Raw genomic sequence first — 25,287 nt, forward strand, 5'->3', positions numbered from 1 at the left:
ATGACCGAAAGAGATTACTTGTTTCGTTGTGATTATGCCAAAACCAACAGAAGTGCTTGCAAGAAATGCAAGGTATGTACCATACTTTTATAGCCTGTCCGTCGTCAATTGACAATTGACATGCAGAGCCTTTTGATAAAATTGTTACCTTACAGGGTGTCCCAAAGAAGCTTTAATCTGCTGAGCAGGACATTCAAATCAGCTTAAGAACTGTTAATATAGTGCCCTTTTAAGGACTTATGTATGTAATAAGTAATAAGCGTGTTGCAGTTGTTGTTATGTGTTGATAATCTAGCTCTCTTATCTCTATTTTATCGCTACATTATAACTGCCATTGTGCGGGTACTGTGTTTTTACTTTATACAAGTACAAGTACACGATGGATGATGATGAATGGGATACTCTTCGAAGATTGTCAGGTTACTCTACCTGCATGACCGAAGAGCCTCAGGCCTATAACGATTGGGTTACTGAACTCGCGGAAGCTACGAACTGTGACAATAAATCAGAGTTTTCAGTTGAAACGTTCAAAAAGCCAGTGAAGGCAGTTTTAGTCAAACATTTGTATAATGCGTATCAGACTACCGATTATCATGTCAATATGTTTCTGGATATCAAGAAAGATATGGAGGAGTTGAAGAGCGGTCTTATCCGATCGCAAAGTACTGTTATTAAGCTGCAGGCTGAACTTCTGGAAATCAAATCGAACCAGTTGGAATCCGTGCACTCCACCGTCAAGACCGCCGTTCAAGACACTGTCCAAGTTGAGATAAAGTCATACAGTCGATCTGTGTCTAAAACTGCACCTGTGCTTACAGAAGAGAGTTTGAAAAAGGTTGTACAGAATGCTGGATCGGAAGAGGATCGCAGTAGGAATGTGCTCATCTTTGGTTTGAAGGAGACTGATGAAGAGAAACTGTGCGATAAAGTTGACGTGATTTTTCAGCAGATTGAAGAAAAACCACGTTTCGCAGCTATCCGGGTTGGGTGGAAATCAGCCGACAAGAGGAGACCAGTCAAAGTTTCGCTAGGTAATTCTAGTACCGTTCATCAGATATTAGTAAATGCCAAAAAATTGAGACTGTGAAGATCACAAAACTGTTTTCATATCTCCAGATCGATCACCTGAAGATCAAGCTATCCATCAGCGGTTGGTCTTGGAAATGAAACAGATAGCCAAAGAAGACACAAAAAAACACTATTATATCAGAAGTGGTAATATTTGTAGTGAGGACAAGATGTTAGAGAGTGATACATAATAATGAGTGATATACGTCCATAAGTTTTTAATACCGTGTGTGATAAATTTTTTTTTCAAAATGTCAAATTTAAGTACTTTTGGTTTTTGTATTTGTTACTAGCATATTCATTATTGAGTATCTAGTTTTGGATTATATCGCGAGGCCAGCCGCTTTGACATGGGCAATCTTTATTTTTTATTTGGATTGTTGATATAAGCGGGATAAAAATGCTTTATTTCATTTCATTTCAAGTTAATGGATATGGTACAGTGAGTAATAACTTGAAACTGTGGGCATGAAGGTAACCATTAAAATGTTACAAAAATTACATAAACACCCACTTTGACATTTTAGTCAGAATTATATACAGTTATTAAAAAAAGGCAAAATTGGGATGAGGTAAAATGAGGTAAAATATGAGGTAAAATGAGGTAAATCATCGAGTTTTCTGAGTCCTTTTTTAGAGGCAAAATAGGTTTATTCGAAGTCATTACACTACAATTCGAGGCTGTGCATTGTCTCCCATGCTATTTAATGGTTTATTAGGGGTGATGTGGCCCCTGGGATGGGGCAATTCCAGTTTAACCTATTTATTCTCCTTACTTGGGGAAAATACAACTTTTTCATTCACATTTAAAAAAATGTGCTTATTGGCTTTGTTAGAGTTTTGTCGAAACTATACCGAAAAAACCAGTCCCATATCTCTTACCGTTTTCTTGATTAAACTGTACACTCACACCTACAAATTTATTGGGATTATTAGTATAGATATAATATATAATGTAATTCTCATATTTTATGTTTGATGTGTCTCATCATATGAAATAAACGATAGCTTTGACTATTTCTACACTCCAGCTCTGTGATAACTATAAGGTGTTTCAGAGTTTTTGTTAAGTAGCAGGGTCCCCTGTGTATTTCTGACCGAATTATCACGACTATATTTTTATATTATTAACATTAAACTACGGGCATGAAAGTAACTGGTTACTTTCACTTTTTTACACCATACATAAATCACCTACACTTTTTTACACCATACATAAAAAAAGGCAAAAATGTAAAAATGTGTAGTGTAAAATAGCCTAAAAAAGCATTAAAAAGTGTAAGGATGTGTTTTACCTTTGGAAATGTACTATGTGATGACTGAACATAGTACAGTAATGAACATTTGGTGTTCATTACTGAACACCAAAAAATATTACTTATGCAAAGATAAAACAATGTTTTGATGTCCTTAGAAGGGTACTCTATTAACAGTTTTTAACTGATGTGAATGTCCTGCAGCAGATTGAAGTCTTATTGTATTGCTGTGTAAATTTAATTCTAATTATAATTCCAATCGAATAATTTATTTTCAGATAAAAATAGAAAAGGCTGAAGTAAGGATTGCGAAATTAAAAACCAATCCGTTTAGTGATGATGGTGGCTTGATGACTGACTGGCACCACCCGAAATGTGTTTTTGAAACTTTTGCCAGGGCCAGGGTAGGTATGTGTTTATAATTAAATATAGACTTGAATTTTACTTAGTGGACTCTGGTCTACTACTTCAAAAAGGTGACCATGAAAATGTTGATTTCTAAAATTATTGAAATCTATTGGTCATACTCACAAACAAGTGGTTTTTTCTAGTAATTCAATGTAACAAAAATAGCTTTTAAGCTGAATACGTCAACCACGAAATTCACGAAATTTCGAAAAAAGTATCGATCGGGGAATAAAACAAGGTCCAGTATAGTACTTATACTATGGTTTACTTCAATAAAACTAGGTACAGTATAGTGTACAGAGTGTGTGTAGTGTGTGTAGCTTACGTTGCAATTATCAAGCTCTCTTATCTTTTGTAACTTTGCGATAAGTTCAGTTTGCTGCTACCGCGTAGTAAGCCTTTGCGTGTGTATACTTGTACATTACTATACAATGTACACCACGGAGGATGATCTACATTTGACCCGATCTCAGAAGAAACTCAAGGATTTCAACTATGAAGAAAAGGAAGATGTAGAGGGCTGTGCTGATAGATGGTTCACTTCGATGGCAAGTCTACTGAAATTAGAAAACTTCGAAATTCGTGGAGATATGGACCAAGAAATTCTCATGTCTCCGTCTATCTATAAAAGGTATATGGCAGAATGGGTTATGCAAGCAGCAGACCTCGTACGACGGCAGAGTAGTCAGATGAGCGCTATGATGGAAATCGTTGAGTGCCTCAAGACGGAAGCACTAGCAGACAAGGAAAAGATGGTCAGGTTGCAGGACCAGTTGCTAGTGCAGAAGGACGAACAACTACAGTTGTTTAAGACGTCAGTTGAAGAGACAGTACAAACAACGGTGGAGACAGGGATTAAGAGCTACAGTGCCGCTGTACAAAAGAACAGCACAAATGGCGCGGTCTGCAACAGTAAAATTCTGAAGAATGTTATGAAGAGTGTGGCTGCAGAGGAGGACAGGAGCAAGAATCTGATAGTGTTTGGACTGAAAGAAGAAGAGGGAGAACAGCTTCCAGCTCTGGTAGCCGCAGTATTGGAGGAGATCGGGGAGAAACCTCATTTTGAAGCGACTAGAGTCGGCTGGAAGAGGCCAGGTATCACGGCTATCCGACCAGTCAAGATCACCGTCCCAAGCTCAACAGCAGTTCATCAAATTCTGATGAAAACAGGGAGACTGAGGATGGCTGATGCACACAAAGATGTATGGATCTGTCCTGATAGATCCAGTGAAGAGCGTGCAGCAAGGAAGAACGTGGTAACTGACCTGAAGAAGAAGAGGGCTGAACAGACTCATCTCCACTACATCCGTAACGGGAAGGTCTGTAGCCGTGTTAAGAAGGCACCATGATGACGTAATTCATGTTTCTCGGACACCGATCAATATAATATGTACTTGTAGGAGTATTTTAAGAGTTTACGGACGTTATCTGTATTTGAGAGACAATTATATTATATAAATACAATATTATTTGATTGTTTCACACTTTTCACGTTTCATAATTTTATTACTAGGTGGAGGTGATGTTATTGAGACTTTGGGCGGCCAAAAAACTTCTGTTCTGAAAGTTGTCCTCTGTACTTGTTTCACTGACCCACGCTTTTTAGCATTTATACATTTCGGCCCATTTTATATGTTTGTTCGAATTGCTGTACATTTGTATATTTGCTATTTTGTAAAAGTTTCAAATCAAATCAGTACTTATACTATGGTTTACTTCAATAAAACCAGGTACAGTATAGTACTTATACTATGGTTTACTTCAATAAAACCAGGTACAGTATAGTACTTATACTATGGTTAACTTCAGGGAATAAAACTAGGTACAGTAGTGTACTTATGAAATCCCGCCCCCTGCCAAAAAATAGCTCATTAACTGGGGACCTTTTAATTTTAATTTTTTTTCATAATTTCTGAACGGAAAAAGACATCTTTGACTTTGTCACAATATTATGTTTCTAGTAGGGAACTGTCAAATTTTTTCTCTCAACACCAATTTACCTTTTTTCCCAAATTATGCAGATTGAGAAAATTCTTTCTGATATGGCCATGGCTTGCTATGATCACTCATTCGAGGAATATAACATGTTAATTAATATTGATGTAATGTTATAAATAAACCCTGGTTTCGCTTGCCAGCACTGTGAAATTATGGCTAAAATATTCATTTTATATTTGGTGGGAGCTTTCAAAATACATATTGTGTAAATGGTCTTCATCTAATTTTATTTTGTACATCGATTTTATTATATTAACCTTTCCCCATCAGTTAGTGAATGTCATTTAAACCTGGACTTACCACAACTTTCACATCGCCCCTCACTCAATCACAGACCAAACCATTTCATCACTCACTCACCAAATTGCCGACCCAATATCTATTGAAGTGGCGAAAATTTTCTAGACAAATGATATTTCGATATTATTGCTGCAGCAGATACAAATACCAACATTATTATATTCCCAAACGTTTGAACCTTTAAATTAACTAGGAAAGTCAATCCTCAACTTGACTTTTACTGTTTTAAACAGATATGATGATATTAACTTAATTTATTATTATTATTATTATTTTTTTTTTTACATACTCCTTCTTAGTGTGGTGACTTGGGGTCCATAAATATAACAATACAAGCTGATAAACCAAAAAGAACAACTGGGGTAGGTAGGTAGCCCTGGTGGGTGCGTAAACTTTACGGTCTGCTCTCTCCAAGATCAGCCTGCTTCTCCATTTTACCGTGAAGCCTAATTTCTAGTTTTTATAAAATATACAATGCAAGTGCAGGTTTACTAATCTTAATCTACTTAACAACTCAATAGCCCAAGTCACCATACCCGTAGTATATTCCATGGTAATAGAAGAGCTTTAAAGTTTTTCAAATTGTTGCTATAATTGATTTAAATAAAAATTTGTTGTTTTCTTGAAAAAAATTTGTTGTTTTCTTGAGTTAAATGAAGTTTTAATTTAACAATTTATCAGGCAACCACAAAAAAGATAGAATCCTCGGACGACATTGAACATTTCGATCTACTAAAGTCAAAAGATCAAGATGTAAGAAGTGGTTTGAATTTAAGATGTTACCCAGCACAAAACTTGCTGTTACCTAGCATAAAACCCAGCACGGGGGAGGGGGGGTGTAGATCTTGCATTAAAACTTAATTTTACTCGAATCTGATATTTAGAATGTTTCATATTGCAGGTTATCGAACACCTCATCAAGAACTACCTTGCCACAAGGAAAGAGTCTAAAGCACCCTCTAAAGCTAAAGCTGCTGCAGTACCTGTAGCTATTGTTCAAAGTAAACTGACAAAGTCTACACCAGCGTCTAAAGAAAATAACTCACATGTGAACGGAGCAACTGACAGACTCTTCCTGGTCAGTGAAATCTTATTGTTACATCAAATCTAGCAAATGTCATTCTCAAGTTCAGTGTTCACCACTCTAGCACATGTCATTCTCAAGTTCAGTGTTCACCACTCTAGCACATGTCATTTTCAAGTTCAGTGTTCACCACTCTAGCACATGTCATTCTCAAGTTCAGTGTTCACCACTCTAGCACATGTCATTCTCAAGTTCAGTGTTCACCACTCTAGCACATGTCATTCTCAAGTTCAGTGTTCACCACTCTAGCAAATGTAATTCTCAAGTTCAGTGTTCACCACTCTAGCACATGTCATTCTCAAGTTCAGTGTTCACCACTCTAGCACATGTCATTCTCAAGTTCAGTGTTCACCACTCTAGCACATTTCATTCTCAAGTTCAGTGTTCACCACTCTAGCACATGTCATTTTCAAGTTCAGTGTTCACCACTCTAGCACATGTCATTCTCAAGTTCAGTGTTCACCACTCTAGCACATGTCATTCTCAAGTTCAGTGTTCACCACTCTAGCACATGTCATTCTCAAGTTCAGTGTTCACCACTCTAGCAAATGTCATTTTCAAGTTCAGTGTTCACCACTCTAGCAGATGTCATTCTCAAGTTCAGTGTTCACCACTTTAGCACATGTCATTTTCAAGTTCAGTGTTCACCACTCTAGCACATGTCATTCTCAAGTTCAGTGTTCACCACTCTAGCAAATGTAATTCTCAAGTTCAGTGTTCACCACTCTAGCACATATCATTCTCAAGTTCAGTGTTCACCACTCTAGCACATGTCATTCTCAAGTTCAGTGTTCACCACTCTAGCAAATGTAATTCTCAAGTTCAGTGTTCACCACTCTAGCACATGTCATTCTCAAGTTCAGTGTTCACCACTCTAGCACATGTCATTCTCAAGTTCAGTGTTCACCACTCTAGCACATGTCATTCTCAAGTTCAGTGTTCACCACTCTAGCAAATGTCATTTTCAAGTTCAGTGTTCACCACTCTAGCAGATGTCATTCTCAAGTTCAGTGTTCACCACTTTAGCACATGTCATTTTCAAGTTCAGTGTTCACCACTCTAGCACATGTCATTCTCAAGTTCAGTGTTCACCACTCTAGCAAATGTAATTCTCAAGTTCAGTGTTCACCACTCTAGCACATATCATTCTCAAGTTCAGTGTTCACCACTCTAGCACATGTCATTCTCAAGTTCAGTGTTCACCACTCTAGCAAATGTAATTCTCAAGTTCAGTGTTCACCACTCTAGCACATGTCATTCTCAAGTTCAGTGTTCACCACTCTAGCACATGTCATTCTCAAGTTCAGTGTTCACCACTCTAGCACATGTCATTCTCAAGTTCAGTGTTCACCACTCTAGCACATGTAATTCTCAAGTTCAGTGTTCACCACTCTAGCAAATGTAATTCTCAAGTTCAGTGTTCACCACTCTAGCACATGTCATTCTCAAGTTCAGTGTTCACCACTCTAGCACATGTCATTCTCAAGTTCAGTGTTCACCACTCTAGCACATTTCATTCTCAAGTTCAGTGTTCACCACTCTAGCACATGTCATTTTCAAGTTCAGTGTTCACCACTCTAGCACATGTCATTCTCAAGTTCAGTGTTCACCACTCTAGCACATGTCATTCTCAAGTTCAGTGTTCACCACTCTAGCACATGTCATTCTCAAGTTCAGTGTTCACCACTCTAGCACATGTCATTCTCAAGTTCAGTGTTCACCACTCTAGCAAATGTCATTTTCAAGTTCAGTGTTCACCACTCTAGCAGATGTCATTCTCAAGTTCAGTGTTCACCACTTTAGCACATGTCATTTTCAAGTTCAGTGTTCACCACTCTAGCACATGTCATTCTCAAGTTCAGTGTTCACCACTCTAGCAAATGTAATTCTCAAGTTCAGTGTTCACCACTCTAGCACATATCATTCTCAAGTTCAGTGTTCACCACTCTAGCACATGTCATTCTCAAGTTCAGTGTTCACCACTCTAGCAAATGTAATTCTCAAGTTCAGTGTTCACCACTCTAGCACATGTCATTCTCAAGTTCAGTGTTCACCACTCTAGCACATGTCATTCTCAAGTTCAGTGTTCACCACTCTAGCACATTTCATTCTCAAGTTCAGTGTTCACCACTCTAGCACATGTCATTCTCAAGTTCAGTGTTCACCACTCTAGCAAATGTAATTCTCAAGTTCAGTGTTCACCACTCTAGCACATGTCATTCTCAAGTTCAGTGTTCACCACTCTAGCAAATGTAATTCTCAAGTTCAGTGTTCACCACTCTAGCACATGTCATTCTCAAGTTCAGTGTTCACCACTCTAGCACATGTCATTCTCAAGTTCAGTGTTCACCACTCTAGCACATGTCATTCTCAAGTTCAGTGTTCACCACTCTAGCACATGTCATTCTCAAGTTCAGTGTTCACCACTCTAGCACATGTCATTCTCAAGTTCAGTGTTCACCACTCTAGCAAATGTAATTCTCAAGTTCAGTGTTCACCACTCTAGCACATGTCATTCTCAAGTTCAGTGTTCACCACTCTAGCACATGTCATTCTCAAGTTCAGTGTTCACCACTCTAGCACATGTCATTCTCAAGTTCAGTGTTCACCACTCTAGCACATGCCATTCTCAAGTTCAGTGTTCACCACTCTAGCACATGTCATTCTCAAGTTCAGTGTTCACCACTCTAGCAAATGTAATTCTCAAGTTCAGTGTTCACCACTCTAGCACATGTCATTCTCAAGTTCAGTGTTCACCACTCTAGCACATGTCATTTTCAAGTTCAGTGTTCACCACTCTAGCACATGTCATTCTCAAGTTCAGTGTTCACCACTCTAGCACATGTCATTCTCAAGTTCAGTGTTCACCACTCTAGCAAATGTAATTCTCAAGTTCAGTGTTCACCACTCTAGCACATGTCATTCTCAAGTTCAGTGTTCACCACTCTAGCACATGTCATTTTCAAGTTCAGTGTTCACCACTCTAGCACATGTCATTCTCAAGTTCAGTGTTCACCACTCTAGCAAATGTAATTCTCAAGTTCAGTGTTCACCACTCTAGCACATGTCATTCTCAAGTTCAGTGTTCACCACTCTAGCACATGTCATTCTCAAGTTCAGTGTTCACCACTCTAGCACATGTCATTTTCAAGTTCAGTGTTCACCACTCTAGCAGATGTCATTCTCAAGTTCAGTGTTCACCACTCTAGCACATGTCATTTTCAAGTTCAGTGTTCACCACTCTAGCACATGTCATTCTCAAGTTCAGTGTTCACCACTCTAGCACATGTCATTCTCAAGTTCAGTGTTCACCACTCTAGCACATGTCATTCTCAAGTTCAGTGTTCACCACTCTAGCAAATGTAATTCTCAAGTTCAGTGTTCACCACTCTAGCACATGTCATTCTCAAGTTCAGTGTTCACCACTCTAGCACATGTCATTCTCAAGTTCAGTGTTCACCACTCTAGCACATGTAATTCTCAAGTTCAGTGTTCACCACTCTAGCACATATCATTCTCAAGTTCAGTGTTCACCACTCTAGCACATATCATTCTCAAGTTCAGTGTTCACCACTCTAGCACATGTCATTCTCAAGTTCAGTGTTCACCACTCTAGCACATGTCATTTTCAAGTTCAGTGTTCACCACTCTAGCAGATGTCATTCTCAAGTTCAGTGTTCACCACTCTAGCACATGTCATTTTCAAGTTCAGTGTTCACCACTCTAGCACATGTCATTCTCAAGTTCAGTGTTCACCACTCTAGCACATGTCATTCTCAAGTTCAGTGTTCACCACTCTAGCACATGTCATTCTCAAGTTCAGTGTTCACCACTCTAGCAAATGTAATTCTCAAGTTCAGTGTTCACCACTCTAGCACATGTCATTCTCAAGTTCAGTGTTCACCACTCTAGCACATGTCATTCTCAAGTTCAGTGTTCACCACTCTAGCACATGTAATTCTCAAGTTCAGTGTTCACCACTCTAGCACATATCATTCTCAAGTTCAGTGTTCACCACTCTAGCACATGTCATTCTCAAGTTCAGTGTTCACCACTCTAGCACATATCATTCTCAAGTTCAGTGTTCACCACTCTAGCACATGTCATTCTCAAGTTCAGTGTTCACCACTCTAGCACATGTCATTCTCAAGTTCAGTGTTCACCACTCTAGCACATGTCATTCTCAAGTTCAGTGTTCACCACTCTAGCACATGTCATTCTCAAGTTCAGTGTTCACCACTCTAGCAAATGTAATTCTCAAGTTCAGTGTTCACCACTCTAGCACATGTCATTCTCAAGTTCAGTGTTCACCACTCTAGCACATGTCATTCTCAAGTTCAGTGTTCACCACTCTAGCACATTTCATTCTCAAGTTCAGTGTTCACCACTCTAGCACATATCATTCTCAAGTTCAGTGTTCACCACTCTAGCACATGTCATTTTCAAGTTCAGTGTTCACCACTCTAGCACATGTCATTCTCAAGTTCAGTGTTCACCACTCTAGCACATGTCATTCTCAAGTTCAGTGTTCACCACTCTAGCACATGTCATTCTCAAGTTCAGTGTTCACCACTCTAGCAAATGTAATTCTCAAGTTCAGTGTTCACCACTCTAGCACATGTCATTCTCAAGTTCAGTGTTCACCACTCTAGCACATGTCATTCTCAAGTTCAGTGTTCACCACTCTAGCAAATGTAATTCTCAAGTTCAGTGTTCACCACTCTAGCACATGTCATTCTCAAGTTCAGTGTTCACCACTCTAGCACATGTCATTCTCAAGTTCCCTGTTCACCACTCTAGCACATGTCATTCTCAAGTTCAGTGTTCACCACTCTAGCACATGTCATTCTCAAGTTCAGTGTTCACCACTCTAGCACATGTCATTCTCAAGTTCAGTGTTCACCACTCTAGCACATATCATTCTCAAGTTCAGTGTTCACCACTCTAGCACATGTCATTCTCAAGTTCCCTGTTCACCACTCTAGCACATGTCATTCTCAAGTTCAGTGTTCACCACTCTAGCACATGTCATTCTCAAGTTCAGTGTTCACCACTCTAGCACATGTCATTCTCAAGTTCCCTGTTCACCACTCTAGCACATGTCATTCTCAAGTTCAGTGTTCACCACTCTAGCACATGTCATTTTCAAGTTCAGTGTTCACCACTCTAGCACATGTCATTCTCAAGTTCAGTGTTCACCACTCTAGCACATGTCATTCTCAAGTTCAGTGTTCACCACTCTAGCACATGTCATTCTCAAGTTCAGTGTTCACCACTCTAGCAAATGTAATTCTCAAGTTCAGTGTTCACCACTCTAGCACATGTCATTCTCAAGTTCAGTGTTCACCACTCTAGCACATGTCATTCTCAAGTTCAGTGTTCACCACTCTAGCTCTCTAGCACATTTCATTCTCAAGTTCAGTGTTCACCACTCTAGCACATATCATTCTCAAGTTCAGTGTTCACCACTCTAGCACATGTCATTCTCAAGTTCAGTGTTCACCACTCTAGCAAATGTAATTCTCAAGTTCAGTGTTCACCACTCTAGCACATGTCATTCTCAAGTTCAGTGTTCACCACTCTAGCACATGTCATTCTCAAGTTCAGTGTTCACCACTCTAGCACATGTCATTTTCAAGTTCAGTGTTCACCACTCTAGCACATGTCATTCTCAAGTTCAGTGTTCACCACTCTAGCACATGTCATTCTCAAGTTCAGTGTTCACCACTCTAGCAAATGTCATTCTCAAGTTCAGTGTTCACCACTCTAGCACATGTCATTCTCAAGTTCAGTGTTCACCACTCTAGCACATGCCATTCTCAAGTTCAGTGTTCACCACTCTAGCACATGCCATTCTCAAGTTCAGTGTTCACCACTCTAGCACATGTCATTCTCAAGTTCAGTGTTCACCACTCTAGCAGATGTCATTCTCAAGTTCAGTGTTCACCACTCTAGCACATATCATTCTCAAGTTCAGTGTTCACCACTCAGTGTTCTCCTTGGTCATTTCATGTTTAATTCCTGTTTAATTCCTCGGGTAAGCTCTTTTCAGTCAGTTCCTCGGGTAAGCAATCCAGCAGTCCTATCCACTATCCAGCGTACCACTTTCCTACACCGATAGTTTTGACAATGATGCTTGGGCGTATTCTGACAAGAATACCTGATTCAAGTTGTAAAGCTCAATTAATCCAATTAATTTTTATATTTGATTTAAATCATTGGTTTCAGGTTGTACAGAAACTTTGTGAGAAGTTAAGAGCAGAGCCAAGTTATCTTGCTAAGAGTGAGATAGTGCGATCATACTTCAAGCAGAATCCAAGCTCCCCTGACGAAACATATCTGATGTTGAAACAGATGATACCGTCAGTTGATAAACGAGTTTTCAATGTCAAAGACAAGCAGGTGAAACTGATAGTCGTTCATTTGTAGGGGGTCGCTCTATATAATATATACACTCATAATCATATCCCCCGACCCCTCAATCTGAGTATGGTAACTTTGCAGAAAACGTACATTTAAAAATTGCTTGTATTGTTCTTTGCGAACATACTGGACGACCCATTTTCGCACAGTAGATCATTACTTTCCCCGCCTCATCTCAGTTGATAAAAGTCCTTTCCTCTGTATTCTCCTCCTCACTGGACGACATGTCAGAGCATCTTGAGAAAGGAGACGTTGCAGAAACGGGACGAGTCTTCCACATCAGGAGCAGTCTGATTAAACCTCAATCTAGCTGTGTTACTATGAGACAGGTGCAGTCTGATTAAACCTCAATCTAGCTGTGTTACTATGAGACAGGTGCAGTCTGATTAAACCTCAATCTAGCTGTGTTACTATGAGACAGGTGCAGTCTGATTAAACCTCAATCTAGCTGTGTTACTATGAGACAGGTGCAGTCTGATTAAACCTCAATCTAGCTGTGTTACTATGAGACAGGTGCAGTCTGATTAAACCTCAATCTAGCTGTGTTACTATGAGACAGGTGCAGTCTGATTAAACCTCAATCTAGCTGTGTTACTATGAGACAGGCCAGGTGCAGTCTGATTAAACCTCAATCTAGCTGTGTTACTATGAGACAGGTGCAGTCTGATTAAACCTCAATGTGTAGTATACTCCGTATACCCTAGTAATAGTATATATATAGTATTATAGCTACTCTGTATACTCCGTATACCCAGGTGGATGTGTTTCTAGAGAAGTTAGCTACAATTACAAAGGAGGAAGAACAACGTCTACACTTCAAGAGTATTCTGAAACACCTCACTCCGCAAGATCTAAAGTACTTGCTGTATCTAATAAAGAAAGATCTGCGAATAAACGCCCGGGAAAAGCATATACTAGAGGGTTTACACCCTGTAGCGTACAAAGCTTTCCAGATGTCACATGATCTCAGAGACGTGGTTAACAGATACGGCTCAGCAGGTTTTATTATCATTCTTAATATTATATTTGCTATTATTATATATTATTTGAGCTTGAGGTTAGTTAAACGGATATTATATAAAGGTTTGTAAACCGAATTAACACTCCGATGGTGCGCTGTGTGTACAAGTCTATATTCCTACGTAGCTAACTACAAGTCTATATTCCTACGTAGCTAACTACAAGTCTGTATTCCTACGTAGCTAACTACAAGTCTATATTCCTTCGTAGCTAACTACAAGTCTATATTCCTACGTAGCTAACTACAAGTCTATATTCCTACGTAGCTAACTACAAGTCTATATTCCTACGTAGCTAACTACAAGTCTATATTCCTACGTAGCTAACTACAAGTCTATATTCCTACGTAGCTAACTACAAGTCTATATTCCTACGTAGCTAACTACAAGTCTATATTCCTACGTAGCTAACTACAAGTCTATATTCCTACGTAGCTAACTACAAGTCTATATTCCTACGTAGCTAACTACAAGTCTATATTCCTACGTAGCTAACTACAAGTCTATATTCCTACGTAGCTAACTACAAGTCTATATTCCTACGTAGCTAACTACAAGTCTATATTCCTACGTAGCTAACTACAAGTCTATATTCCTTCGTAGCTAACTACAAGTCTATATTCCTACGTAGCTAACTACAAGTCTATATTCCTACGTAGCTAACTACAAGTCTATATTCCTACGTAGCTAACTACAAGTCTATATTCCTACGTAGCTAACTACAAGTCTATATTCCTACGTAGCTAACTACAAGTCTATATTCCTACGTAGCTAACTACAAGTCTATATTCCTACGTAGCTAACTACAAGTCTATATTCCTACGTAGCTAACTACAAGTCTATATTCCTACGTAGCTAACTACAAGTCTATATTCCTTCGTAGCTAACTACAAGTCTATATTCCTACGTAACTAACTACATGAAGAGTATCTTGTTAGAGTTTAAATTGCAAACAAAATCCAGGGAGCTCGGTGAAATCAGGAGACACCAGTGGGGTTGGATTACAACTAATGACCCCGATCAGACCCATGCTGGCTGAAGCTTGCAGATCAATCGCTCAAGCTCTTGGCAAATGTCCTGAGGTAATAATAATAATCGTTTAACTATTGTTAAACGATTATTGCACAATTGCAAAATATAATATTCACTATGATAATATTTCCAAAAAGAAATCAAAGCAACCCCAAAAATTTTCCCAAATTCAAGTGCCATGGCCCATGAATCATATACATGCTTTGACAACATTTTAAAGTGCAGATAACATTAAATTTTATGTAATTTTGTATGTTGATTGGTTAATTTAACTGACCAATTAATGAGCAACCCCCAGGGAATGTACAGTGAGATAAAGTACGACGGAGAGCGGGTACAGCTTCACAAACAAGGGTCCCAGTTCCAGTTCTACTCACGCAGTCTTAAACCCGTCATGGCTCACAAGGTACAGCTTCACAAACAAGGGTCCCAGTTCCAGTTCTACTCACGCAGTCTTAAACCCGTCATGGCTCACAAGGTACAGCTTCACAAACAAGGGTCCCAGTTCCAGTTCTACTCACGCAGTCTTAAACCCGTCATGGCTCACAAGGTACAGCTTCACAAACAAGGGTCCCAGTTCCAGTTCTACTCACGCAGTCTTAAACCCGTCATGGCTCACAAGGTACAGCTTCACAAACAAGGGTCCCAGTTCCAGTTCTACTCACGCAGTCTTAAACCCGTCATGGCTCACAAGGTACAGCTTCACAAACAAGGGTCCCAGTTCCAGTTCTACTCACGCAGTCTTAAACCCGTCATGGCTCACAAGGTACAGCTTCACAAACAAGGGTCCCAGTTCCAGTTCTACTCACGCAGTCTTAAACCCGTCATGGCTCACAAGGTACAGCTTCACAAACAAGGGTCCCAGTTCCAGTTCTACTCACGCAGTCTTAAACCCGTCATGGCTCACAAGGTACAGCTTCACAAACAAGGGTCCCAGTTCCAGTTCTACTCACGCAGTCTTAAACCCGTCATGGCTCACAAGGTACAGCTTCACAAACAAGGGTCCCAGTTCCAGTTCTACTCACGCAGTCTTAAACCCGTCATGGCTCACAAGGTACAGCTTCACAAACAAGGGTCCCAGTTCCAGTTCTACTCACGCAGTCTTAAACCCGTCATGGCTCACAAGGTACAGCTTCACAAACAAGGCTCCCAGTTCCAGTTCTACTCACGCAGTCTTAAACCCGTCATGGCTCACAAGGTACAGCTTCACAAACAAGGGTCCCAGTTCCAGTTCTACTCACGCAGTCTTAAACCCGTCATGGCTCACAAGGTACAGCTTCACAAACAAGGGTCCCAGTTCCAGTTCTACTCACGCAGTCTTAAACCCGTCATGGCTCACAAGGTACAGCTTCACAAACAAGGGTCCCAGTTCCAGTTCTACTCACGCAGTCTTAAACCCGTCATGGCTCACAAGGTACAGCTTCACAAACAAGGGTCTCAGCTCCAGTTCTACTCACGCAGTCTTAAACCCGTCATGGCTCACAAGGTACAGCTTCACAAACAAGGGTCCCAGTTCCAGTTCTACTCACGCAGTCTTAAACCCGTCATGGCTCACAAGGTACAGCTTCACAAACAAGGGTCCCAGTTCCAGTTCTACTCACGCAGTCTTAAACCCGTCATGGCTCACAAGGTACAGCTTCACAAACAAGGGTCCCAGTTCCAGTTCTACTCACGCAGTCTTCAACCCGTCATGGCTCACAAGGTACAGCTTCACAAACAAGGGTCCCAGTTCCAGTTCTACTCACGCAGTCTTAAACCCGTCATGGCTCACAAGGTACAGCTTCACAAACAAGGGTCTCAGCTCCAGTTCTACTCACGCAGTCTTAAACCCGTCATGGCTCACAAGGTACAGCTTCACAAACAAGGGTCCCAGTTCCAGTTCTACTCACGCAGTCTTAAACCCGTCATGGCTCACAAGGTACAGCTTCACAAACAAGGGTCCCAGCTCCAGTTCTACTCACGCAGTCTTAAACCCGTCATGGCTCACAAGGTACAGCTTCACAAACAAGGGTCCCAGTTCCAGTTCTACTCACGCAGTCTTAAACCCGTCATGGCTCACAAGGTACAGCTTCACAAACAAGGGTCCCAGTTCCAGTTCTACTCACGCAGTCTTAAACCCGTCATGGCTCACAAGGTACAACTTCACAAGGTAAGCAGGCCTCCGTGCCTGCTTCTAGCTGCCTCCGTGCCTGCTTCTAGCTGCCTCCGTGCCTGCTTCTAGCTGCCTCCGTGCCTGCTTCTAGCTGCCTCCGTGCCTGCTTCTAGCTGCCTCCGTGCCTGCTTCTAGCTGCCTCCGTGCCTGCTTCTAGCTGCCTTCGTGCCTGCTTCTAGCTGCCTCCGTGCCTGCTTCTAGCTGCCTCCGTGCCTTCTCCTAGCTGCCTCCGTGCCTGCTTCTAGCTGCCTCCGTGCCTGCTTCTAGCTGCCTCCGTGCCGGCTTCTAGCTGCCTCCGTGCCTGCTCCTAGCTGCCTCCGTGCCTGCTTCTAGCTGCCTCCATGCCTGCTTCTAGCTGCCTCCGTGCCTGCTTCTAGCTGCCTCCGTGCCTGCTCCTAGCTGCCTCCGTGCCTGCTTCTAGCTGCCTCCGTGCCGGCTTCTAGCTGCCTCCGTGCCTGCTTCTAGCTGCCTCCGTGCCTGCTTCTAGCTGCCTCCGTGCCGGCTCTTCCCAGCTGCCACTGTACTAGCACGTGATAATTGTGGCTCTTTTTAGCAACCTCTGAATGCTGCACTTTCTAGCTTCCACCGGCTCACAAATCTTTGCACGTGCACGTTCACCACCGTTACCATAATTACTGTGCAACTTCATATTTCTCATCAAATTTGCACGAGGGTGGTCGTACAGACAGACAGACATAATCTTTTGAATTATAATATAGATAATTATTATATAATAAAGATACTGTATTCGAATAAACATTGGCTGGTTAATATTAATAAACCAGTCCCCCAATAAATAAAAATAGTTCAAAATTTATTGAATTATGAATTAGTTCATAATTTATTAAATAATGAATAAGTTCATAACTTATTAAATAATGAATAACTTATTAATTAGTTTATTAACAAGTTAACCCCGCAGGTAGCAGATCTGACAGAGTCTGTTCCTAAAGCCTTCCCTACAGGTCAGGATATCATTCTGGATTGTGAGGTGCTACTAGTTGATAATATTACTGGTAAGTAAAATACACATAATATAATAGAGTACACTACTAGTTAGTAAAATACACATAATATAATAAAGTACACTACTAGTTAGTAAAATATAGTAGTATTGTGTAAAATATAGTAGTATTATGTTTACTTATAGAATATGAGCTTGGATTTTTGTTCAAAGTAAGCTCCACTTACTTTGGAGTATGTCACACTATTATACTACTCACCATATATTTGGAACTCCGTAATTGTGTCATAAATCCAGACTCCAGAGTTTTAAATTATATATTATAATACACATAATGAACATTTAATTTCCCTCAAAATTCATCTGAAACGATACAATAACAGGAAAACCACTGCCGTTTGGAACGCTTGGTATTCACAAGAAAAGTGCGTTTAAAGCAGCGAGCGTGTGCTTGTTTGTATTCGATATCTTACTGCTTAACGGGAAGAGTTTAGTGAACGAGCCTATAAAGAAAAGAAGAGAAATTCTGAGGGAGAGTATCACAGAGATACCCAATAGAGTGATGCTCAGTGAGATGCAGTTGATAAAGACGGCAAGTGAGCTGGCAGGGATGATATCACACGTGTTAAGAGAGGGACTGGAAGGTCTGGTTCTGAAAGGTATTAACACCACTTACAAGCCTGGGGCGCGGCACTGGCTCAAAGTCAAGAAGGACTACCTACAAGGTTCAGCTTTATAATCATCTAGGGTAATGAGTATTGTTCATTCATTCAACATAAATTTGATATGATATTTTGATCAAAATTTCAAATAATGTTAAGTAAGTAGTGACCTGTGACCAATGATTACTGACCCTGTATATAAGTAAGTAGTGACCTGTGACCAATGATTACAGATCCTGTTTATAAGTGAGTAGTGACCTGTGACCAATGATTACTGATCCTGTATATATAAGTAAGTAGTGACCTGTGACCAATAATTACTGACCCTGTATATAAGTGAGTAGTGACCTGTGACCAATGATTACTGACCCTGTATATAAGTGAGTAGTGACCTGTGACCAATGATTACTGATCCTGTATATATAAGTAAGTAGTGACCTGTGACCAATAATTACTGACCCTGTATATAAGTGAGTAGTGACCTGTGACCAATGATTACTGATCCTGTATATATAAGTAAGTAGTGACCTGTGACCAATAATTACTGACCCTGTATATAAGTGAGTAGTGACCTGTGACCAATGATTACTGACCCTGTATATATAATTGAGTAGTGACCTGTGACCAATGATTACTGACCCTGTATATAAGTGAGTAGTGACCTGTGACCAATGATTACTGACCCTGTATATAAGTGAGTAGTGACCTGTGACCAATGATTACTGACCCTGTATATAAGTGAGTAGTGACCTGTGACCAATGATTACTGACCCTGTATATATAATTGAGTAGTGACCTGTGACCAATGATTACTGACCCTGTATATAAGTGAGTAGTGACCTGTGACCAATGATTACTGACCCTGTATATATAAGTGAGTAGTGACCTGTGACCAATGATTACTGACCCTGTATATAAGTGAGTAGTGACCTGTGACCAATAATTACTGACCCTGTATATAAGTGAGTAGTGACCTGTGACCAATGATTACTGACCCTGTATATAAGTGAGTAGTGACCTGTGACCAATGATTACTGACCCTGTATATGAGTGAGTAGTGACCAGGACCAGATGATTACTGACCCTGTATATAAGTGAGTAGTGACCTGTGACCAATGATTACTGACCCTGTATATAAGTGAGTAGTGACCTGTGACCAATGATTACTGATCCTGTATATATAAGTGAGTAGTGACCTGTGACCAATGAGTGAGTAGTGACCTGTGACCAATGAGTAGTGACCTGTGACCAATGATTAATTACCCTGTATATAAGTGAGTAGTGACCTGTTACCAATGATTACTGACCCTGTATATAAGTGAGTAGTGACCTGTTACCAATGAAAATATGACCGTTTGAAAAAGTTTTGCACCAAACACGTTGACAAAGCCAAAAACATACACTACAAAAAATTCTTTGAACAACACAAAGATAATTCTAAGAAGCAGTGGCAGATGATTAACGGACTTCTGAATAGGAAACCAGCCAAACCTACATCGATAAAACTGTCGGACGAAAACGGACAAGTCAGCACTCCGGCAGCAGTAGCAGAAAAATTTAATGATCACTTCTCAAACATCGCTCCAAAAATTAAATCTGAAATTAGTAGTAGGACCACTTTCGATCCTGGTGGGGCCCAGGGGACACTACGTAACCCTTCTCCAAATAGTATCTACATAAAACCAGTCACAACTACCGAAGTTCAAGACGTTATTAACCTATTTAAGAATAAAGCTACTCTTGACACCAAAATCCAACCACTCAAAATTGCCAACAGCTGTCATAATTTTACCACTGTATTGGCCCACGTTGTTAACAGCTCGTTCGAACAAGGGGTCTTTCCTCAAGCCTTGAAAACGGCAAAAGTAGTTCCTGTACATAAAGGTGGATCTAAAACTGACATCAAAAATTACAGACCGATATCTCTACTTGCCACTTTCTCAAAAGTCTACGAAAAGCTTATGCACAATAGAGTCATAAATTTCTTGGATACCTACAATATTCTTTGTGAAAATCAATACGGCTTCCGCCCAGGTAGGTCTTGTGAACATGCACTTCTTAATGCTAAAGACAGAATCCTCAATTCAATGTCTAAAAAGCAAGTTACTTTGCTCCTTTTGATTGACTTTAGCAAAGCCTTTGACCTTGTGGATCACTCCATACTCCTGAATAAGCTCGAGCACTATGGCATAAGAGGTCTAGCTTTAAACTGGTTTAAATCATATCTTATGAACAGAAACCAGTTTGTATCAATTGGATCCTCTGAATCCCCAGCCAATCCAATTATTTACGGTGTACCCCAAGGTTCAATTTTGGGACCTCTCCTTTTTATAATCTACATAAACGATCTTCCTCAAATATCAGAAATAGCTAATTTCATCATGTACGCAGATGATGCAAACATTTTCTTAACAGGAGAAAATATAAACGAGGTTTATGATAAGCTCAAAATTCTTAGCGATGTCTTAGTTAAATGGGTAGATAGCAACGGATTAGCTCTAAATCTTAAAAAAACGAATTATATGATCTTTTCTCGACAAAGAAACCTCATTTATCGCGATGTAGTAATTTCTGGTGTCACAATCGAAAGAAAAACAGAAGCCCGTTTCTTAGGTGTTATAATAGATAACAAACTGAACTGGTCGCAACATATTTCTGCCATGAAAATGAAAATGGCCAGATACATTGGAGTCATGTACAAACTTAAAAAATATTTGCCTCTGGAAGCACGTTTACAAATATATCACAGCTTTGTGCAGTCTCACCTTAATTACTGCTCCCTCGTCTGGGGTTTTGCTGCCAAATCCCATATAGAAACACTATTTGTTAAACAGAAAATGGGTCTTAGAGCAATACTACCAGGTTTTGTTAATTACTGGTACAAAGATGGTACACCACCAGCAAGTACCAAGTCTGGTTTCTATGTACACAAAATATTGACAGTTCAAAGTATCATCGTGAAGAACGCATTAGTTTTTATACATAAGCTAAAAAACTTCCCAAGTCTAGTGCCTCCCTCTATAAAGAAAACAATACCTAACAGTGCACCAATATTTAACGTCGCCGATCCGGATTCGAGTCTTACAACTTTATGGTCAGATGAATACGGTAAACACCCTTACAATAATTCAGTATTCTACAAAGGTCCACTATTAGCAATAAACAGATATAGTGTCGCAGCAACTTCCTTGCCAAGTCTATTCAACCTTAACATCTACAAAAGGTGCATAAAAAACATGCTCATTGATCAACAAAACGAGGGCATTGCAGACGAATGGCCTAACTTTATGTTATACAATATTACGGGACTAAGGAAATCAGAGCGCAACATCAACCGTAATGCTAATAATAACTCTGTCCCATAAGCACGCCATCACAGAATCAATTTCACTGCATACCATCTCAGTTACACTGCCATCAATTCGCCAGCAAAAACGGCATGACGCTATGCGACTGATAACAGTCGTTAAATTTTTTTTTTTTTTTTTTTTTTTTTTTTTTTTTTTTTTTTAAATTTTGGAATAGCTAGCTAGCAGTAGCTATGCGCCTGTTTCCACTCTAACAACTCTAAAAGCATATTAATATGATAATTTCAACTAAAGGCAACTTTAAATGTGCTCAGCTATGTTTTGTTCGACAAGCTCTATTATATACATTTTAATCGTTTTAATGAGATCTAATCTTGTATGAGTTTTGAGTTTGAATTGATAACACTTATTATATATATTATTTTTTGAGTAAACATTGGCTGGTACTTCGGGCCGGTCCCCAACAAAAAAAAAAATGACTGACCCTGTATATAAGTGAGTAGTGACCTGTGACCAATGATTACTGACCCTGTATATATAAGTGAGTAGTGACCTGTGACCAATGATTACTGACCCTGTATATGAGTGACTAGATGACCAGGACCAGATGATTACTGACCCTGTATATAAGTGAGTAGTGACCTGATTACTGACCCTGTATATAAGTGAGTAGTGACCTGTTACCAATGATGACTGACCCTGTATATAAGTGAGTAGTGACCTGTGACCAATGATTACTGACCCTGTATATATAAGTGAGTAGTGACCTGTGACCAATGATTACTGACCCTGTATATATAAGTGAGTAGTGACCTGTGACCAATGATTACTGACCCTGTATATGAGTGACTAGATGACCAGGACCAGATGACCAGGACCAGATGACCTGTGACTCAATGTGATAACTGTGAGTAGTGACCAGGACCAGATGACCTGTGACTCAATGTGATAACTGTGTCCAGTATATAAGTAACCAGATGACCTGTGACCTGTGACCTGTGACCAGGACCAGATGACCTGTGACTCAATGTGATAACTGTGTCCAGGCGGAGCTATGGCTGACAGTGCAGACTTGGTGGTGCTAGGAGGATATCTAGGTACTGGTAACAAGGGCGGCATGTGCTCTATATTCCTCATGGGCTGCTTCTCGCCTGCTTCTAACTCCTGGAAAACTGTCTGTAAAGTAGGCAACGGGTCAGTTGGGTTGTAGGCAACGGGTCAGTTGGGTTGGCTTTTTTTGGGATTTTATGGTTTTTAAAAATTTTCCCCTTGTTTTTGTAACTTTATTTCGATTATTTTAAAATACAAAAATACATATATAATATATATATTATATATCAACGCAGCCAGAAGTTTCCATGATTGCATCATTTTAATACAATTTATCATGAGCTTTTGAAAACAGTCCGACGCTGAGCCCAAATTTCAGCAAAATAACGCCGTTTTTTTCGAACACTTTTTTTGATTCAAGCTGGTCAATCTGCAAGTTGCAGTGTCTTCTGGTGGGGTCTACTCACATAATATTACATTAAATCAAATGACCAAGTCAACTAACGGGTCCTAGCCAGATTGGACGTATATTGTACTGTACTGTAAATTAAGCTGTGATAAATTGTGATAGCTTGTTAGCAATAGTGACTTTAATATTTAATACATCGGATATCTGGAACTTGAAAAGGCAGTGGATGGAAATCTAGAGCCCGTCTATCAGCCTATGGCGTAACGAGCGGGGGGGGGGGGATCATGCGCAAATCTTGTTTCATTTAGAAATAGCAAATCGAAATATTATTATCTACGGTACGTAATATGTATTTTGACAACATGAACACCAAGAGCCCAGTTACGATGTAGCTTCCTCGCCATGTTCACTAAACGTTACCTACTATATATTTTTTGTTCCCTACAAGAGTTTAGCAAAGGTAGGGAAAATGTGTCCTCTTTAAAGTTCTAACACTTTTTTTGTAGTCATGACGACGCCACGTTAGAGAAATACAGCAACAAGATGAAACGCACTGGTAGAAAGATAAAAGGGGACTACAGTGCTATACCCACCTGGCTACATGTCAACAAAGGAATTGTGCCCGACTTTTTAGTTACGGACCCCAAACACTCTGATGTCTGGGAGATTACTGGTAATATTCTATTAACAAGCTGATTTAATAGATTACTGGTAATATTCTATTAACAAGCTGATTTAATAGATTACTGGTAATATTCTATCAACAAGCTGATTTAATAGATTACTGGTAATATTCTATTATTCTTGATAATTACTGGTAATATTCTATTAAAGCTGATTTAATAGATTATTGGTAGTTTTTTAGATAAACTTCAGAATCTCTAAATCTCTGACTCCATTATATTTGTCTCAGGAGCCGAGTTCAGTCAAAGCACGGTTCACACAGCGGCAGGGATAAGCATCAGGTTCCCCCGCATAACCAAGATCCGGGATGACAAGGACTGGAGCACGGCCACCAACCTGCCCCGCCTCCAGCAGCTCATGCGCACCAGTCAGGACAAGGCTGATATGGCCATCCAGCAGCTTATGATAAAAGAGGGAAAACTTTCAGTTCCCAAATTATTGGAGTCACCCAAAGAAACTAGAGTAACTCAGAAAAGAGGGGCTCTCGTTGCTACATCCTTCAAAGAGGAGTCACCCAAGAAGAAGTTAAAGCCAGGAAGCAATGCTAACATTTCTTCATTACATGAAAATTCTTCGCATTCAAAATGTTCCTCATCCAAGTTTGGTCCGCTACCAAATATCTTCAAAGGAGACAAAATATTTGTTTCCTCTAAAATAGCGGCTAAAGAGGTGTTATCTCGGTATGTGGTGGCGTACGGCGGGGAGGCGGTCACTAATAAGGAGTTAGCTGATGTGATTGTGTTATCTAAAGTTATACCGGACAAGCTCGGCAGGATAGTCACCAAACAATGGATCGTTAATAAGATAAATCAGTGAGCTACTGATAAATCAGTGAGCTACTGATAAATCAGTGAGCTACTGATAAATCAGTGAGCTACTGATAAATCAGTGAGCTACTGATAAATCAGTGAGCTACTGATAAATCAGTGAGCTACTGATAAATCAGTGAGCTACTGATAAATCAGTGAGCTACTGATAAATCAGTGAGCTACTGATAAATCAGTGGGCTACTGATAAATCAGTGAGCTACTGATAAATCAGTGGGCTACTGATAAATCAGTGAGCTACTGATAAATCAGTGAGCCACTGATAAATCAGTGGGCTACTGATAAATCAGTGAGCTACTGATAAATCAGTGGGCTACTGATAAATCAGTGAGCTACTGATAAATCAGTGAGCTACTGATAAATCAGTGAGCTACTGATAAATCAGTGAGCTACTGATAAATCAGTGGGCTACTGATAAATCAGTGAGCTACTGATAAATCAGTGAGCCACTGATAAATCAGTGGGCTACTGATAAATCAGTGAGCTACTGATAAATCAGTGGGCTACTGATAAATCAGTGAGCTACTGATAAATCAGTGAGCTACTGATAAATCAGTGAGCTACTGATAAATCAGTGAGCTACTGATAAATCAGTGAGCTACTGATAAATCAGTGAGCTACTGATAAATCAGTGAGCTACTGA

General features: G+C 39.9%; 1 protein-coding gene across 1 annotated transcript; it reads left to right on the forward strand.

Moving 5' to 3' along the window:
• Positions 1–24,670, forward strand: LOC134823325 (DNA ligase 3-like). The gene is made up of 14 exons (XM_063834750.1): positions 1–72; positions 2,603–2,728; positions 5,712–5,783; positions 5,932–6,108; positions 12,343–12,516; positions 12,717–12,866; positions 13,293–13,536; positions 14,520–14,638; positions 14,887–14,994; positions 17,663–17,756; positions 18,088–18,429; positions 22,721–22,868; positions 23,640–23,806; positions 24,047–24,670. Exons 1-14 carry the CDS (start codon positions 1–3, stop codon positions 24,631–24,633), a joined length of 2,580 nt encoding a protein of 859 aa, XP_063690820.1. The 3' UTR covers positions 24,634–24,670.
• Positions 24,671–25,287: the final 617 nt, after the last annotated feature.

This window comes from Bolinopsis microptera, chromosome 11 (genome assembly GCF_026151205.1).
Source record: "Bolinopsis microptera isolate Bmic1 chromosome 11, MBARI_Bmic_1.0, whole genome shotgun sequence".
Lineage (NCBI taxonomy): Eukaryota > Metazoa > Ctenophora > Tentaculata > Lobata > Bolinopsidae > Bolinopsis > Bolinopsis microptera.

Coding starts and splice junctions, on each gene's coding strand:
- LOC134823325 (XM_063834750.1), top strand. CDS start 1: ATGACCGAAAGAGATTACTTGTTTCGTTGTGATTATGCCAAAACCAAC. Junction 12,867..13,292: donor GCTGTGTTACTATGAGACAG/GTGCAGTCTGAT, acceptor CCGTATACCCAG/GTGGATGTGTTTCTAGAGAA. Junction 13,537..14,519: donor TAACAGATACGGCTCAGCAG/GTTTTATTATCA, acceptor AACAAAATCCAG/GGAGCTCGGTGAAATCAGGA.